At 53.3% G+C, this 18,301-nt stretch overlaps 1 protein-coding gene across 1 annotated transcript in view; it reads left to right on the top strand.

Annotated features, from left to right (window-relative positions):
* SPON1 (spondin 1) overlaps window positions 1–18,301 on the top strand; it is a 279,569-nt gene that overhangs the window by 259,405 nt on the left and 1,863 nt on the right. Inside the window, exons 8-15 of the mRNA XM_060177124.1 lie at window positions 3,201–3,402; window positions 6,627–6,767; window positions 7,560–7,635; window positions 10,266–10,448; window positions 14,859–15,029; window positions 15,113–15,280; window positions 16,464–16,628; window positions 17,787–18,053. Of these exons, the coding sequence (XP_060033107.1) occupies window positions 3,201–3,402; window positions 6,627–6,767; window positions 7,560–7,635; window positions 10,266–10,448; window positions 14,859–15,029; window positions 15,113–15,280; window positions 16,464–16,628; window positions 17,787–18,053 (1,373 nt within the window). The remainder of the gene's footprint in view (window positions 1–3,200; window positions 3,403–6,626; window positions 6,768–7,559; window positions 7,636–10,265; window positions 10,449–14,858; window positions 15,030–15,112; window positions 15,281–16,463; window positions 16,629–17,786; window positions 18,054–18,301) is intronic.

Genomic DNA, 18,301 nt, shown 5'->3' with positions numbered 1-18,301 from the left:
GATCCTTATGCTGGTCCAGGTGCACCACCACCTGGCCCCAAGACTTTTTAGTCTTATAAATAAGACTAGGGGTCCAGGTGATGGCGCACCTGGTTGAGTGCACACATTGCAGTGTGAAAGGACCCTGATTCAAGTCCCCCAGTCCCCACCTGCAAGGAGAAAGCTTTGTGAGTGGTGAAGCAGTACTGCAGGTGTCTCTCGGTCTCTCTCCCTTTCTTTTCTTTTTTTTTCTTTATAAAAATGAAACACTGACAAAACCATAGAATAAGAGGGGAACAACGCCACACAGTTCCCACCACCAGAACTCCGTATCCCATCCCCTCCCCTGATAGCTTTCCTATTCTTTATCCCTCTGGGAGTATGGACCCAGGGTCATTGTGGGATGCAGAAGGTGGAAGGTCTGGCTTCTGTCATTGCTTCCCCGCTGAGCATGGGCATTGACAGGTGGATCCATACTCCCAGGCTGTCTCTCTCTTTCCCTAGTGGGGCAGGGCTCTGGGGAAGTGGGGCTCCAGGACACATTGGTGGGGTTGTCTGTCCAGGGAAGTCTGGTTGGCATCATGCTGGCATCTGGAACCTGGTGGCTGAAAAGAAAGTTAATATATAAAGCCAAACAAATTGTGAACCTAAAGGCTGGAATAGTGCAGATGAAGAATTGGGGTCCCCTCCATTTTATAGGTAGGTAGTAGGCACGTTTTAGTTATATTCCAAAAGGCCTGTGGCTATACTAGTTTTTTTTTTTTCCTTTTTCTTTTTGCCCCTGAGCCTGAAATCTGATATGCCGGTGGATCCAAGGTGCTTCATCCTTTTCCTATATTGAATCCTGTAACGGCAACTTGCAGTGTCCTCAATTATCCACAGTCACTGCTTAATGAATATTTGATTTGACACTGCTTCGTGCCTTAGGTGGCTAGCCAAGGATGGGTAGAATAAGGACACCCTGCCCAGTCAGGGTCCGAAGTCTCAAGGGACACCCCCCCTCTGTCTAGTGGAGAGCTGGCCCGGTCCACCAACATCTCCCTGACGTTTAAGTCTGGCCCTGGCTGCACTGCAGGACAGGCAGTAGATAGACCTCAAGAGCCAGATGGGGATGGCTCCACGTGACAGCTGTTAAACCTCCCTCAAACCTGCCACCAAGCACGGAATTCCAGCCTAGTGAATGGCGTGAGCGCCCCCTAGCGGCAAGGTCTGGCTCCTGCCACTTCGGAAGCTTCTTAACAGGGAAAAAAGTTTGACAGGAAGGCTGATTGCAAGGTGACCTCAGACACCTGAGTCTCACCGGTGTGCATCTGTACATGAAAAGCAAATTCGTTTCTGGGGGGTGGGGGAAACCGTTGATCTCCACCTCTCTTTTGTGGTTTGAAAGTTTTGTCGAGAAAATAGAGAAGAAAGGCAGTGCTTGCTGGATCCTGTTACACAGTAGACACAATGGTACGTGTTTCTCCCATTAAAAAAGACCTGAAGAGAGGCGGGGTGGTGGCCACCTGGTTGAGTGCGCATGTGACAATGCACAAGGACCCGGGTTCAAGCCTCTGGTCCCCACCTGTACGGGGAAAGCTTTGCGATTGGTGAAGCAGGGCTGCAGGTCTCTCTCTCCCTTCTCTTTTGATTTCTGGCTGTCTCTATCCAATAAATAAAGATAATTTAATTTTTTTAAGAAGAAAAGGGTAAGAGGGGAGATAGCATAATGGTTTTCAAAAAGACATTCATGCTTGAGGCTCTGGAGACCCGGGTTCAATTCCGCCACACCACCATGAACTAGAACCAAGCAGAGCTCTGGTAAAAATTTAAATTAAATAAAATAAACACCTAAAGAAGGTATGATGACACTTCCATTTTGTAGAGATAGCGTGTGTGCAGGGAAAAGTGGGGTCAAAGCGACATTGTCTCTCTGAGTATGAAAAAGGTGAATCATTTGACACGTCTTCATTTATTTATTATTATTATTATTATTTATTCCCTTTTGTTGCCCTTTTTGTTTTATTGTTGTAGTTATGATTGATGTGTTGTTGGATAGGACAGAGAGAAATGAAGACAGGAGGGGAAGACAGAGAGGAGTAGAGAAAGATAGACACCTGCAGACCCACTTCACCACTTGTGAAGAGACTCTCTGGTTAAGCGCACACGTTACAGTGTGCAAGGACCCAGGTTCAAGCTCCTGGTCCCCACCTGCAGGGGGGAGAGCTTCACGAGTGGTGGAGCAGGGCTGCAGGTGTCTCTGCCTCTCTCTTCCTCTCTATCTCCCCCTTCCCTGTCAATCTCCGTCTGTCTCTATCCACTAATAAATAAAAATATTCAAGAAAGAAAGAAGCAAATGTGCTGTGGTCCCAGAGGTGGCACGGTGGATAAAGCATCAGACTCTCAGTATGAGGTCCTGAGTTCAACCCCTGGCAGCACATGTACCAGAGTGATGTCTGTTTTTTTGTCTCTCTCCTCCTGTCTTTCTCATGAATAGATAAATAAAATATGAAAAAGAAAGAATGAAGGGGGAAGTCGGGTGGTAGCGCAGTGGATTAAGTGCAGGTAGTGCCAAGCGCAAGGACTGGCGGCGTAAGGATCCCGGTTCGAGTCCCCGGCTCCCCACCTGCAGGGGAGTCGCTTCACAGGCGGTGAAGCAGGTCTGCAGGTGTCTGTCTTTCTCCCTCTCTGTTTTCCCCTCCTCTCTCCATTTCTCTCTGTCCTATCCAGCAATGATGATGACAACAATAATAACCATAACAATAAAAAAAAAAGGAAGGAAGGGACGAAGGAGGGAGGGAGGGGTGGAGGGAGGAAGCAGTGTTCTGCTGGCACAGGAGGCGTGGGTGGGTGGTAGTGGAGGGCATGTGGTTCTCCCATGTGTGGCCAGTAGGTGGGCTCAGAAGAGAGGCGCCCACGTGGTGCACCTGGTTGAGTGCACATGTCACAATGCACTGGGGTTCCAGCCCCCAGTCCCCACCTGCAGGGAAAAAGCTTTGCAAGTGGTGAAGTGGTGTTGTATGTGTTTATCTCTCTCCCATCTCTACCTCCCATCTCAGTTTCTGGCTGTCTCTATCCTATAAATAAAGATAATAAAATTAAAAAGAAAAAAGAGGGAGAGAGAGAGAGAGAGAGGCGCCCAGAGGGAGACTGATAGCCAGCTTCTTCCTGTCCCTCTCACCCTTCAGTGACGTCCCTCAGAGCAGGCCCCTAACGCCCTCGTGGAATGTGCTTGCTTCCAGGAGAGCCGCACCCTCTGCTGAATTCTCCGTGGACAGGACCCGCCACTTAATGTCCTTCCTGACCATGATGGGCCCCAGTCCCGACTGGAACGTGGGGCTGTCTGCGGAAGACCTGTGCACCAAGGACTGCGGCTGGGTCCAGAAGCTGGTGCAAGACCTCATCCCTTGGGACGCCGGCACCGACAGTGGGGTGACCTACGAGGTGGGTGTCTGCCTGCCGCGCTGAGCCCCTGCCACTCGCCCTGTCCTGGGTACCCTGGTCCAGAGAAGTGAAGCCAAGCCAGGCAGTGCCTCCTGGCTAGAGCCACGGTCCCGCGGGGCCCACAGAGGGGAGGCCTCTCTCCACGGACTCACGGACCGTGGGACTCGGGTTCTGGGACATGTCTCTGCAGCTGACCAGGAGGAAGTGGAAAGGCGGTTCGACTAAGAGCAGCTCGGGTGCCGGGCGGTGGCACACCCAGTTGAGTGCACACGTCAGCATGTGCAAGGACCTGGGTTCAAGCCCCCAGCCCCCGCCTGCAGGAGGGAAGCCTTGCAAATGGTGAAGCAGGGCTGCAGGAGTCACTGTCGTTCTCCTTATCTTCCCCCCTTCCTCAAATAAAAAGGGGAATACAGGGAGGAAAAGCCCGGCCTTCTGTATCATCGCCATCCTGAATTCTCCAAGGTTCCCTCATCCAGTCGTTCCATTCTCAGTCTTAGAAACCAGTTAAATAAGCAATAATATATATATTTTTAATTTTTTTTTTCCTACGGTGGCAAAGTCTTACACTTGTATGACTTCTTGTAGTGCCTTTGTACTTTTTAGATAGGAAGCTGCCCAGCTAGTTAATTAACTTAATGAACTTAAGTTGATGTTTAACAAAATAACTGGGAGGAGAAAAGAGCTTCCGGGATTCATTGTGGTGACACCAAGGCCACTGATAACCTTGGTGGCAATGGAGAGGGGAGGGGAGAGGAGAACTAGAAAGGGGAAAAAGAGGAGAGGAGAGGAGGGGAGAGGAGAGGAGAGGAGAGGAGAGGAGAGGAGGTGAGGGGAAGGGAGGAGAGGGGAGGAGGGGAGGGGAGGGAAGGGAGGAGAGGAGGGGAGGGGAGGAGAGGATAGGAGAGGAGAGGAGAGGAGAGAGGAGGAGAGAGAGGAGAGGAGAGGAGGGGAGAGAGGAGGAGAGAGAGGAGAGGAGAGGAGGAGAGGAGAGAGAGGAGAGAGAGGAGAGGAGAGGAGAGAGGAGGAGAGGAGAGAGAGGAGAGAGGAGGAGAGAGAGGAGAGGAGAGGAGAGAGGAGGAGAGAGAGGAGAGGAGAGGAGAGAGGAGGAGAGAGAGGAGAGGAGAGGAGAGGAGAGAGGAGGAGAGAGAGGAGAGGAGAGAGAGGAGAGGAGAGGAGAGAGGAGGAGAGAGAGGAGAGGAGAGGAGAGGAGGAGAGAGAGGAGAGGAGAGGAAAGGAGAGGAGAGAGGAGGAGAGAGAGGAGAGGAGAGGAGAGGAGAGGAGAGAGGAGAGGAGAGGAGAGAGGAGGAGAGGAGAGGACAGAGAGGAGAGGAGAGGAGAGGAGAGGAGAGGAGAGGACAGAGAGGAGAGGAGAGGAGAGGAGAGGAGAGGACAGAGAGGAGAGGAGAGGAGAGGAGAGGAGAGGAGAGGAGAGGAGAGGAGAGGAGAGGAGAGGAGGAGAGGAGAGGACAGAGAGGAGAGGAGAGGAGAGAGGAGGAGAGGACAGAGAGGAGAGGAGAGGAGAGAAGAGAGGAGGAGAGGAGAGGAGAGGACAGAGAGGAGAGGAGAGGAGAGGAGAGGAGAGGAGGAGAGGAGAGGAGAGGAGAGGACAGAGAGGAGAGGAGAGGAGAGGAGAGGAGAGGAGAGAAGAGAGGAGGAGAGGAGAGGAGAGGACAGAGAGGAGAGGAGAGGAGAGAAGAGGAGAGGACAGAGAGGAGAGGAGAGGAGAGGAGAGGAGAGGAGAGGAGAGGAGAGGAGAGGAGAGGAGAGGAGAGGAGAGAGGAGGAGAGGAGAGGAGAGGACAGAGAGGAGAGGAGAAGAGAGGAGAGGAGAGGAGAGGAGAGGAGAGGAGAGGAGAGGAGAGGAGAGGACAGAGAGGAGAGGAGAGGAGAGGAGAGGAGAGGAGAGGAGAGGAGAGGAGAGAGGAGGAGAGGAGAGGAGAGGAGAGGGAGGAGAGGAGAGGAGAGGAGAGGAGAGAGGAGGAGAGAGAGGAGAGGAGAGGAGAGGAGAGGAGAGGAGAGGAGAGAGGAGGAGAGAGAGGAGAGGAGAGGAGAGGAGAGGAGAGAGGAGGAGAGGAGAGGAGAGGAGAAAGAGGAGAGGAGAGGAGAGGAGAGGAGAGGAGAGGAGAGGAGAGGAGAGGAGAGAGGAGGAGAGAGAGGAGAGGAGAGGAGAGGAGAGGAGAGGAGAGGAGAGGAGAGGAGAGAGGAGGAGAGGAGAGGAGAAAGAGGAGAGGAGAAAGAGGAGAGGAGAGGAGAGGAGAGGAGAGGAGAGGAGAGGAGAGGAGAGGAGAGGAGAGAGGAGGAGAGGAGAGGAGAAAGAGGAGAGGAGAAAGAGGAGAGGAGAGGAGAGGAGAGGAGAGGAGAGGAGAGGAGAGGAGAGGAGAGGAGAGGAGAGGAGAGGAGAGGAGAGAGGAGGAGAGGAGAGGAGAGGAGAGGGGAGGGGAGGGGAGGGGAGGGGAGAGGGAAAGGAAGGAAGAGGCCAGGTGGTGGTGCACCCAGTTAAGCGCACATAGTACTAAGTGCAAGGACCCACACAAAGATCCGGGTTCAAGCCCCCGGCTCCCCGCCTGTGGGGGTGAGGGGTCACTTCACAAGCAGTGAAGCAGGTCCGCAGGTGTCTTTCACTCTCCCTCTCTACCTTCCCCTTCTCTCTCCATTTCTCTGTCCTGTGTAATAAAATGGGGGGGATGGCCACCTGGAGCAGTGGATTTGTGGTGCCAACACCAAGCCACAGCGATAACACTGGAGGAAAAGAGGAAAAGGAAGGAAGGAAGGAAGGAAGGAAGGAGGGAGGGAGGGAGGGAGGGAGGGAAGGAAGGAAGGAAGGAAGGAAGGAAGGAAGGAAGGAAGGAAGGAAGGAAGAAAAAAGAGCTGTTGACAGACCGGAGGATAGATCGCACAATGAGGTGAAGGCCTTTGGCCACATACATACCCTTGTTGTTTTATTGTTGTTATTGATGCCGTCGTTGTTGGATAGGACAGAGAGAAATGGAGAGAGGAGGGGAAGACAGAGAGGGGGAGAGAAAGACAGACACCTGCAGACCTGCTTCACCGCCTGTGAAGCGACTCCCCTGCAGGTGGGGAGCCGGGGGCTCGAACTGGAATCCTTCCGCTGGTTCTTGCGCTTTCCGCCATGTGCACTTAACCCACTGCGCTATCACCCGACTCCCCACAATCAGGTTGATCTCTCAGTGTGTGTATTTTGTTCGTCCGTTCTCTTTATTGCAGTCACCCAACAAACCCACAATTCCCCAGGAGAAAATCCGGCCTCTGACCAGTCTGGACCATCCTCAGAGTCCTTTTTACGACCCAGAGGGTGGATCCATCACTCAAGTCGCCAGAGTTGTCATCGAGAGAATTGCCCGGAAGGTAGGATTCACCCTGAAACAGACCTTTCCACCAGGGCTGCCGAGGAGACTGGACTTGTTGTCCTTAACAGTTCTCAGGTCTAAGAATTCTGGGTCTCCCAAGGTTTTATAATATGCTGACTTCTGTAAGACAGAGATGCAGTAGGTTCAATGCCCAACTAAATGATTTGAACAAGGCCAGTGAGTTCTTTTTTTTTCCCCCTAAGGTTTTATTTATTTATTTTACCAGAGCACTGCTCAGCTCTGGCTTATGGTGGTGCAGGGGATTGAACTTGGGACTTCGGAGACTCAAATATGAGTCTCTTTGCATAACTATTATGCTATCTAGCCCCACCAAGTAAATTTCTTTTTTTTAAAAGAGATTTTAAAAAATATTTATTTATTTTCCCTTTTGTTGCCCTTGTTTTATTGTTGTACTTGTTGTTACTGATGTCGTCGTTGTTGGATAGGAAAGAGAGAAGTGGAGAGAGGAGGGGAAGACAGAGAGGGGGGAGAGAAAGACAGACACCTGCAGACCTGCTTCACCACTTGTGGAGCGACTCCCCCGCAGGTGGGGAACCGGGGGCTCGAACCTGGGATCCTTGCAGGAGTCCTTGGCCTTAGTACTCTGTGTGTGTAACCCGTTGTGCTACTGCCCGGCCCTGCAACTTTTTTAAAGTCAGATAGTGGCTGTTGGCTCACAGCCGTGGTCTCGGCTTTCCTGCGCGCGGACGATTTGATTCTCCGCTCTCCGTTTAACCCCACACATCGCATATTCTGTAGCCTGACCCTTGGAGTGAAACTCTCTTTGCAGGGAGAGCAGTGCAACATTGTTCCTGACAACGTGGACGACATTGTGGCTGACCTGACGCCGGACGAGAAGGACGAAGGTGTGCTTTGCCCTGGTGGCCCACAGGCGGCGCGCTTTGCCCCTCTTTGGGAAGAGTCGCTGTCCGATGTGGTTTTCTCTTATTGGTAAAAAGGAGACACTGACACAACCATAGGATCAGAGGGGTACAACGCCACACAATTGCCACCACCAGAACTCCATATCCCCTCCCCTCCCCTGACAGCTTTCCTATTCTTTATCCCTCTGGGAGTATGGACCCAGGGTCACTGTGGGATGCAGAAGGTGGAAGGTCTGGCTTCTGTAATTGCTTCCCCGCTGAACATGGGCGTTGACAGGTGGATCCATACTCCCAGCCTGTCTCTCTCTTTCCCTAGTGGGGCAGGGCTCTGGGGAAGCGGAGCTCCAGGACATATTGGTGGGGTTGTCTGTCCAGGGAAGCCTGGTCGGCATCATGTTGGCATCTGGAACCTGGTGGCTGAAAACAGAGTGAACATACAAAGCCAAACAAACTGTTGGACAATTATGGACCTAAAGGTTGGAATAGTGCAGATGAAGTGTTAGGGGGTGTCCTCCATTTTTGTAGATAGCTAGTAGGCATATTTTAGTTATATTCCAAAGGGCCTGTAGCTATACTAGTTTTTTTGTTTGTTTGTTTTGCCTGAGCCTGAAATCTGATATGCAGGTGAATCCTAATTATTGTCTGGGGAGGTGATGTCATGGCTGGAAAAAGAACCAGAAAGCTGGATCAGGGAAGAGAGTAGCTCCCTAATATGGGAAAGGGGTTTGAATATTATTGACTGTAAACCTCATCAATTTGATGTGAGCTGATGTGTTTTTTCTTTTTTAAATTTCTTTATTGGGGGATTACTGGTTTACAGCCAACAGTAAAATACAGTCGACTGTCCCTGTGTAACATTTCCCAGTTTTCCACAGAACAATCCAACCCCCTCTAGGTCCTCCTCTGCCATCCTGTTCCACGGCCTGAGCCCTCCCCCACCCCACCCCAGAGTCAACCAACTCCAGTCCAAGTTCAAGCAGTTCTCCCTGACGTCTCCCTTTCTCTTTCTCTATATTTTTCTCTGTATCTCTCTACTAACATAATATAAAGATTTTCTAACAAGTTTAAAGACACATACTAAGGAGACATTTACATGTGGCATATTCAGGACAGACTAATGTGGTTTTTTGTTTGTTTTTTGGCCTCCAGGGCTATTGCTGGGGCTCACCCACACCAGGAATCCACTGCTCCTGGAGGCCATTTTTCCCTTTGTTACCCTGGTTGTTTTTTTATCGTTGTCGTGGTTATTATTATCATTGCCATTGATGTCGTTGTTTTTGGATAGGACAGAGAGAAATAGAGGGAAGGGAAGACAGAGAGGGGGAAAGATAGATACCCGCAGACCCGCTTCACCGCCTGTGAAGCAACTCCCCTGCAGGTGGGGAGCCAGGGACTCGAACCGGGATCCTTACGCCGGTTTTTTTTTTCACTTCACGCCACGTGCGCTTAACCCGCTGTGCTACAGCCCGGCCCAACACCTTATTTTCATTATGATAATTCTGTGCTATTCCTGGACCACCATTCCTGTCCTACCTCAAAAGTCAGGCTTGGTGGGAGCATTAGATAAAGCCATGACCTGTAAAACATTAATCCCCCTGTAAAGATTAAAAAGAAAAAAAGATAAAGCAATGAGCCCAACTGGCTATTAGCCTGCACCTGTGGAAGTGACAAGGTGACAAGGTGAGTGACTAGAGATGAAGATGCCCCTACCTGCAGGGAGGAAGCTTTGTGAGTGGTGAAGCGGGGCTGCAGGTGTCTGTCTCTCTCCCTCTCACCCCTTCCCTCTCCATTTCTGCCTGCCTCTATCCAGTAAACAAAAAGATAATTTAAAAAATTTTTTTAAAAAATGAAAGGATAACCAACCATATGCTAATGGAAAAGGGCTAAGAGATTCTTTCCACAGTCTTACTGTTCAGGTTAACTACAGCAATGCTGAAATAGAACTCAGAATAAACTTGAGGTCTCATGATACCCCCAAGTTTTATTCTATATGGGGGGGGGTTGAAAGCACAGGGGGGAGGGGGGTTGGGCGGTAGCGCAGCGGGTTAAGCGCAGGTGGCGCAAAGCACAAGGACCGGCATAAGGATCCCGGTTCAAGCCCTGGCTCCCCACATGCAGGGGAGTCGCTTCACAGGCGGTGAAGCAGGTCTGCAGGTGTCTGTCTTTCTCTCCCCCTCTCTGTCTTCCCCTCCTCTCTCCATTTCTCTCTGTCCTATCCAACAATGAACAACAACAATAATAACCACAACAAGGCTACAACAAGGGCAACCAAAGGGGGAAAAAATGGCCTCCAGGAGCAGTGGATTCATGGTGCAGGCACTGAGCCCCAGCAATAACCCTGGAGGCAAAAAAAAAATGCCCCAGGAGTTGGGGGGAGATGCCGAAGCACCAGCCCACCCTCCACGGATCTCCCTTGGAGCCAGGCCTTGAGCCCCGACCCTTGGGTAAGAAAGCCGCGTACTCTCTGGGCTCCTTGGCCCCTAAAGTAGAACTGGCACATGAAGTGGATGGCGGCGGCGGCCTCAGGAACGCCAAGTTCACTTGTCTGGGGGGAAAGGCCGGTGACAAGCCTCCACGGGCTCCCAGGAACCCGGGCTCCATCCTCTTTGCAGATGACACCCCAGAGACCTGTATCTACTCCAACTGGTCCCCGTGGTCCGCCTGTAGTTCCTCCACCTGCGACAAAGGCAAGCGGATGCGGCAGCGGATGCTGAAGGCGCAGCTGGACCTCAGTGTCCCCTGCCCCGACACCCAGGACTTCCAGCCCTGCATGGGCCCTGGCTGCAGCGATGAAGGTGAGGGGTGGCCCGGGCCAGTGAGTGGCGAGGGGTTGATGTGCCTCCGGGCTGTGCCAGTCCCGGACACACGTGGCCCAGTGGTGTCCTCATGAGGGACACCAGGGTCCTCACTTTAGCCGTGAGTGGGGACCATCCTGCCCCCCCCAACAGTGTCTGGAGGACTCTGAACCCCAAATACGTCTAATGACAGCAGTTGAATTCTTGGGATTGGCCGTGGAAGAGAGAGATGCTACTGGGAAGTAAAAGAGCCCATATGCAAAATTAGATAATGTGGCAGCCTGTTTCTGCTCCAGCCTATTTATTCTTTAATTAACGTTTTTTTTAATATTTATTTATTCCCTTTTGGTGCCCCTTGTTGTAGTTATTATTGTTATTGATGCCGTTGTTGTTGGATAGGACAGAGAGAAATGGAGAGAGGAGGGGAAGACAGAGAGGGGGAGAAAAAGACAGACACCTACAGACCTGCCTCACCGCCTGTGAAGTGACTCCCCTGCAGGTGGGGAGCCGGGGGCTCGAACCGGGATCCTTATGCTGGTCCTTGCGCTTTGCGCTACATGTGCTTAAGCCACTGCGCTACCGTCCGACTCCCCTCTTACTAAAGAATTTTTTAATCTTTTTATGATTGGACAGAAATTGAGAGAGGAGGAGATAGGAAGAGACAGAGACACCTGCAGCCCTGATTCGCCAGTCGTGAAGCTTTCCCCCAGCAGGTGGGGACCAGGGGCTCGAACCTGGGTCCTTGTGCACTGTACTGTGTGTGCTTAACCAGGTGCGCCACCACCTGGCCCCTTTTATTTATTTTGCCACCAGGGTTCTCACTGGGCTCAGTACCTGCACTGGGGAGCCGCTACTCCCAGCAGCCATTCCCACCCCCATTTTTTTTTTCTTGAGAAGGGAGGGGAGACCAAGAGGGAGAGACACCTACAGACCTGCTTCGCCACTCATGAAGCATTCCCCCCCAGCAGGTGGGGAGTGGGGGGCTCGAACCCAGGTCCTTGCACTTAGCTCTTTTTGAGCAGCAGGTGAAGTGGTTGGCAGAGGCAGACTGTAGAGCTATCATCCCAGTTCTGTGACATTTGTGGGTTCTGGCCACAGCCCCACCTCAGCTGGTCTGAATACTCACTCACTGCATCGGAATCTTAGGGCTGATTGCAGAAACCGCCAGTCTCTCTGCCACTGTTCCAAGGCCAGGCCTGGGGCCTGGGGCCTGGGGCGTGGGGGTGCGGGGCAGGCCTTGCACCACCTGGTTCGAGACAGTGTTAGGGCTCAGGACTGCTGTGCCAAGGCGAGCCGCCGGCTGGCCACCCACAGTGCAAACCCTCTCTCTGCCTGCACACGTGTATACTGTGTGCTGACCTTAACTGCCTCACAGGAGAAACGAGGCGACGGGACTGGACCATACCGGCCAGTTACATGTCTCTTAATTTATTTACTCCCTTTTGTTGCCCTTGTTTTATTGTTGTAGTTATTGATATTGTCGTTGTTGGATAAAACAGAAATGGACAGAGGAGGGGAAGACAGAGAGGGGGAGAGAAAGACAGACACCTGCAGACCTGCTTCACCGCCTGGGAAGCGACTCCCCTGCAGGTGGGGAGCCGGGGGCTCGAACCGGGATCCTTACGCCGGTCCTTGTGCTTTGCGCCACCTGCGTTTAACCTGAGCTACTGCCAGGCTCCCTTAATTTTATTTTTATGGATATTCTTATTTATGGACAGAGAAGGAAAGGGAAGTAAAGAGGGGGAGAGATACCTGCAGCACGGCCGTGAACCCAGGTTCTCGGGCATTACACCATGTACACTCAACCGGGTGCACCACTGCCCAGCCCCAGGAAGCCATTTCTATTTATTTAGCTGTTTGTTGCTCACCGTGCCCGTGATGAAGAATCTATGAACCTTGCCGTTACTGTATAGCCCAGATAATGACCTTATCCGATAGGATTTAGAGATCTTTTTGTCCCGGTCCGTAAATTCTTCTCACTGCCCATTGTGTCCTTGGATGCTGTGTAATTTTCGTGACATCCAGTTGTTGTTTTCCTGCTGTGTCTAAGTGTGTTCAGTTATCATGTGAAGCTGCTAACCAGGGAAACAGGTGGCGGCTTTGACTCCTGGGGGCAGCATGTGTCTGGTCGCGGGCTGTGAGGACGAGTATGTACCAAAGAACAGTCGACTGCTGGGTGGCCACAGACATCTCAGAATCTGCTGAGGTCGGTAACAGAAATAGAATCTCCCAGCTGCTAAGGGGAAACGACCCAGGTGGGCAACGGAGGCAGAGAGGAGGCCTGAGGAAGGCTCTGTAACCAGCCTGTGTGACTCTGCTTCCGTCAGCTAGCAAAGCTGTGGTCACAGAGGACACTGGCAGAAAAGATCACCGAGGGGCCCGGCAGGCTGGTGGTGGCGCACCTGGTTGAGCACACACCTTACAGAGCACAAGGACCCAGGTTTTCAAGCCCCTGGTCCCCACCTGCAGGGGGCAAGCTTCATGGGCTGCAGGTGTCTCCCGGCCTCTACAGTAAACAAACATATATATATATATATAATAACTGAACTTCTTAGCCTGGCTTGCCAGCACTGTTTCCAAGGTGGTTGTGGGCTGCTGCTTGGGCCTGAACACAGGTAGGCGCCTGGATGCTTACCTGCTTAATTCTTTGTTTTCATCCATGGCTATCGATGGGGCTCAGTGCATACACTATGAATCCACTGCTTCTGGTGGCCATTTCTTCCAGTTTATCCAGTAGGACAGAGAAATTGAGAGGAGGGGGAGGGGGAGGGGGCCGGTGGTGGCCCACCTGGTTGAACGCACATCCGAAGGTGCACAAGGACCTGAGTTCAAACCCCTAAGCCCCACCTGCAGAGCAAAGGCTTCAGGAGTGCTGAAGCAGGGCTGCAGGCGTCTATCTCCCCCTCTCCTCTCAATTTCTATCCAATAAATAATTAAAAAAAAAAATTAAATTGAAAGGGGGAAGTAGAAAGGCAGAGAAAGACACCTGCAGACCTCCATTATCACTTGTGAAGCATGCCCTCTGCAGTTGAGGAGCGGGGGTTCGAACCCAGATCCTTGCACTTAATACTATGTGCACTTAGCCGGCACACCACTGCCCAGACCCCCCCTGCTTAATTCCCCCACCCAAAAAAAGGAAACTGAAGTCATCCATTCACTCACTCACTCACTTATTCTTTTTTTTTTTTAATTTTTATTTCCTTTTGTTGCCCTTGTTTTATTGTTGTAGTGATTGTTGTTGTTGTTGTTATTGATGTCATTGTTGTTGGGTAGGACAGAAAAATGGAGGGGGGTAAGACAGAGGAGGAGAGAAAGACAGACACCGGCAGACCTGCTTCACCGCCTGTGAAGCGATTCCCCTACAGGTGGGGAGCCGGGGGCTCGAACTGGGATCCTTATGCTGGTCCTTGCACTTTGTGCCACGTGCGCTTAACCCACTGCACTACCGCCTGACTCCCCACTCATTTATTCTTATCAGTAAAGATCTGCTGATTACTTAATGGTGTGCAAGACTTACAACAAACTCATCTTTTGGGGTAGAGGTGGTGGTGCACCTGGTTGGGCACACACATTACCAGCATGAGGACCCAGGTTCAAGTCCCCGCTCCCCACCTGCAGGGGGTCTGCTTCCCAAGCAGTAAAGCAGGTCTGCAGGTGTCTTTCAGCTCCTCTATATCCCCTTCTCAATTTCTCTTTGTCCTACTAAAAACTAGAAAAATAACAACAATGGAAAAAAGATGGCCACCAGGAGCCGTGGATTCATAGTTTCATCACTGAGCCCCAGCAATAACCTTGCTGGCAATAAAAAATAATAATTAAAGAAAAAACTAGTCTTTTTAACTTCGGAACATATCAGAGCATCCAGAAAAAAGATGTGCAAATAAACTGACAATTCCAGGTGCTGAGAATATGCCGACAGGAGCCAGGCGGTGGCACACCTTGGTTAAGCGCACATGCTACAATGTGCAAGGATCCAGGTTCAAGCCCCTGGTCCCCACGCGCAGGTGAAAAGCTTCCCAAGTGGTGAAGCAGGGCTGCAGGTGTGTCTCTGTCTCCCCACTCTCCTCTCAATTTCTGTTTCTACTGAGATAAATAAGAGAGAGAGACTAAGACAAAAGAGGTAAGCCCAAGGAATTGAGGAAGGGGGGTGTGTGGGTGGGCCCCAGAGAGCCTGTTCCTTTCTGAAGAGTTCTGGGGGTGACTTCACACAAGAGGGCCGATCTACTGGGAAAAGAAATTTGAGACACAGTCAGATCTTAGCGGAACCGTGAGACGGCTGTATGGTCTGAGAGCTCTGCGCACCTGGCGCAGCTGCCGGCCTTGCTGCCTGGCCTGCGCCCGCGCCCCCCGCACCCAGGGGACCGCCGCCCTCCGAGCTGGGTGGGCGGCAGGTGCGCTCCTGTGTTGCAGACGGCTCCGCCTGCACCATGTCCGAGTGGATCACCTGGTCGCCCTGCAGCCTCTCCTGCGGCACCGGCATGCGCTCCCGGGAGAGGTACGTGAAGCAGTTTCCGGAGGACGGCTCCGTGTGCACGCTGCCCACCGAGGAGACGGAGAAGTGCACGGTCAACGAGGAGTGCTGTGAGTGAGGGTGCCGGGTGCCGGGTGCCGGGTGCCGGGCGGGGGCCTGCCGGGTGACTCCGGATGCCTGGGACCCCCCCCAGCTCCCAGCAGCTGCCTGATGACCGAGTGGGGCGAGTGGGACGAGTGCAGCGCCACGTGCGGGTCGGGCATGAAGAAGCGGCACCGCGTGGTCAAGAGGAGCCCGGCCGACGGCTCCACGTGCAGGGCTGAGCTGGCCCAGGCGGAGAAGTGCATGATGCCCGAGTGCCGTGAGTGGGCAGGGGACACGGGGAGCTGGCGCCGCCGTGCGGGGAGCAAGATGACGGGGTGTGGGGTCGGGCCGGGGCGCAAAGCGCAAGGACCGGCCTGAGGATCCCGGTTTGAGCCCCGGCTCCCCACCTGCAGGGGAGTCGCTTCACAGGTGGTGAAGCAGGTCTGCAGGTGTCTGTCTTTCTCTCCCCCCCTCTGTCTTCCCTTCCTCTCTCCATTTCTCTGTCCTATCCAACAACAACCACATCATCAACAACAATAACTACAATAAAACAAAGGCAACAAAAGGCAATAAAATAATAATAAAAAGATGAGGGCATGTGGGCCTCAGTGAGGTCTAGGGAGAGTGGCTTGCATGTGATGACCGTCTGAACAAGGCCGGGCTGGCAGACTGGTGGCACCCAGACAGTGGTTCCCCAGCTGCAGGGCACGTGCCCGAGTGGGGCCGCACGTCCCTTCCCGAGCCTCACAGGCAGAGCCGGGCTCAGGCCGCGTACACAGCCGGCCCGGGCAGGTCCACACGCCCACTGCAGCCTTCCAGCTGGCGTCAGGCTGTCCACAATGTGCCCACGGCCCTGTCGCGAGGCCTGGGGGCTGCGGGGGGCTCCTGTCTCTAGCAGAGGCCTGTTCAGACCTGCAGTGCGTGTGCATCTAAAGGCGGTGCTGAACATGCAAACCACACGGCGTTCCGCCAACCCAGCTTTGACTTTTGTTTTAGTGAGACGTGTAAAAGGGAGTGATGCAGAGAGGGAGGAGGAGGAGGAATAAAAGCAGTGCAGGGGTGAGCCCAGGGCCTGAGGCAGGTGAGGCAGGTGAGGCAGGTGTTCCGGCCCCGCAGAGTTTCAGGCGGGGACCGCTGTGCCCCCCGTCACCGAGCCACCGCAGGGAGATGTCGGAGTGCCGAGACGTGGAGGGCTGGGGAGGTGGCACCGCAGTCAGACAAGACTTCCGTGCCTGAAACGGAGGCTCCAGGTTCAATCCCCAGCAGCACCTTAAGCCAGAGCTGAGCCCTGCTCTGGTGTCTTTCCCTCCCTCTCTCTCTCTCTCTCTCTTTTGTTAAAACACTACTGAAGGAGAAGTGAGCCCACTTGTCCCATGGCGTTTCCTGCTCACTTTGCCCGGCGGGGCGGGGAGTCCGCTGTCCCGTCCCGTCCCGTCGTAAGGCCCTGCCTCTCGGCCTAGACACCATCCCGTGCCTGCTGTCCCCGTGGTCTGAGTGGAGTGACTGCAGCGTGACCTGTGGGAAGGGCGTGCGGACGCGCCGGCGGATGCTCAAGTCTCTGGCGGAGCTCGGGGACTGTGACGAGGAGCTGGAGCAGGTGGAGAAGTGCATGCTGCCCGAATGCCGTGAGTCCGCCGGGAGGGGAGCGGAGGGGAGGGGAGGGGAGGGGAGGGGAGGGGAGGGGAGGGGAGGGGAGGGAGGGGAAGGGGAAGGGGAAGGCCAGGCCTCCGTTTCTCCTGTAACTAGTCAGGCACCTGCTAAGTCATGAAGCACAGCTGCTTCCTGGGGAGAAAGCTAGGGGTTTGCTGTTGAATTTCAGGCTCATTAAAAGGAGAGCACTTGGGGCCAGGTGGTGGCGCAGCAAGTTAAGCGCAGGTGGCGCGAAGCGCAGGGACCGGCAGAAGGATCCCGGTTCGAGCCCCCGGCTCCCCACCTGCAGGGGAGTCGCGTCACAGGCAGTGAAGCAGGTCTGCAGCTCCCTCTCTCTCAGTATCTTTCTGTCCTATCCAACAACGGCAATAACAACTACAACAATGGAAAAAATGGCCTCCAGGAGCAGTGGATTCCTAGCGCAGACACCAAGCCCTACTGATAACCCTTGAGGCAAAAAAAAAAAAAAAAAAAAAAGGGAGAGAGCACTCAACAGCCCAGGCTCTGTCTCTCAGGCCGTTCCTTTCCCGGCTGTCCTGTGGGTTTTCTACATTTGTTTTAAATTCTAATCTTCTTCCTAGCGACTACCCACAAGCGGAGAGTAAACATTCAGTCAGTCACTTCCATTCCTTTGCAGAGGAAGAAAGGAAAAGGCGCATAGTACTAAGCACAAAGACCCATTCCCCACTTGTAAGGGGTCGCTTCACAAGCCGGGAAGCTGGTCTGCGAGTGTCTGTGTTCCTCTGTCTATATTCCCCCCACCTATTAATTTCTCAGTCTAAGATCAAACTCAAGTCACCACTTGCTCCTGCCTCCAGATCTGTGTAGGGCCGGTCAGGTAATAGCGAAAGAGAATCACGAAGCCGCCTGGGCCATTTTGTGAAAAGTCCCGCTGTCCTTGGTGCTTGTCCGCCACTGGGGTCGTGCCGCCCCTAAGACATGGGCATACTTGGGGCTATGGGAGGCCAGCAGATCTGACAACATCCTAGAAGATGAGAGTGGGGGGGACTCAGAGTCCCCGAGTCAGTGGAGAAGTTGGCTGTGAGCTATCGGCATCAGTCTTGCCCTCGATGCTTAGTAACCGCGGTGGAATGTGTACTGACAGCGGCTTTGGGTTGTATCTGTGTTGCCAGCTATAGACTGTGAGCTCACCGAGTGGTCCCAGTGGTCAGAATGCAACAAGTCGTGTGGTAAGGGCCACATGATCCGAACCCGGACGATCCAAATGGAACCTCAGTTCGGAGGAGCGCCGTGCCCAGAGACGGTGCAGAGGAAAAAGTGTCGTGTCCGCAAGTGTCTCCGGAATCAGTCCTCCCAGAAGCTGCGCTGGAGAGAAGCCCGGGAGAGCAGGAGGACTGAGCACTTATGGGAAGAGTCTGCTGGAGGAGAGCAGTTCCCAGGTAGCACTGGGTCTCAGGAGAACTCTCAGGACTTTGTCAGTGAGGGCAGGAGGGCGTCCCAGACAGCATGGCAGTGCCAAAGGGTCTGGTGTATTCAGGCATGGGGTGGGGGGCAAGATGCACAGGAGAGCAGGTCGGAGAGGAGGCGGCTTGCTCAGGACGTGAGACTCTTGATCCTGAGGATGACTTCCGATTATGTTGGGTGGTTTGAGGTGGCCCAAACACAAGAATCAGTTATTAGTAGAAAT

Source organism: Erinaceus europaeus, chromosome 17 (assembly GCF_950295315.1).
Source record: "Erinaceus europaeus chromosome 17, mEriEur2.1, whole genome shotgun sequence".
NCBI classification, from domain to species: Eukaryota; Metazoa; Chordata; class Mammalia; order Eulipotyphla; family Erinaceidae; genus Erinaceus; species Erinaceus europaeus.
This window is presented reverse-complemented; position numbering and strand designations above follow the sequence as displayed.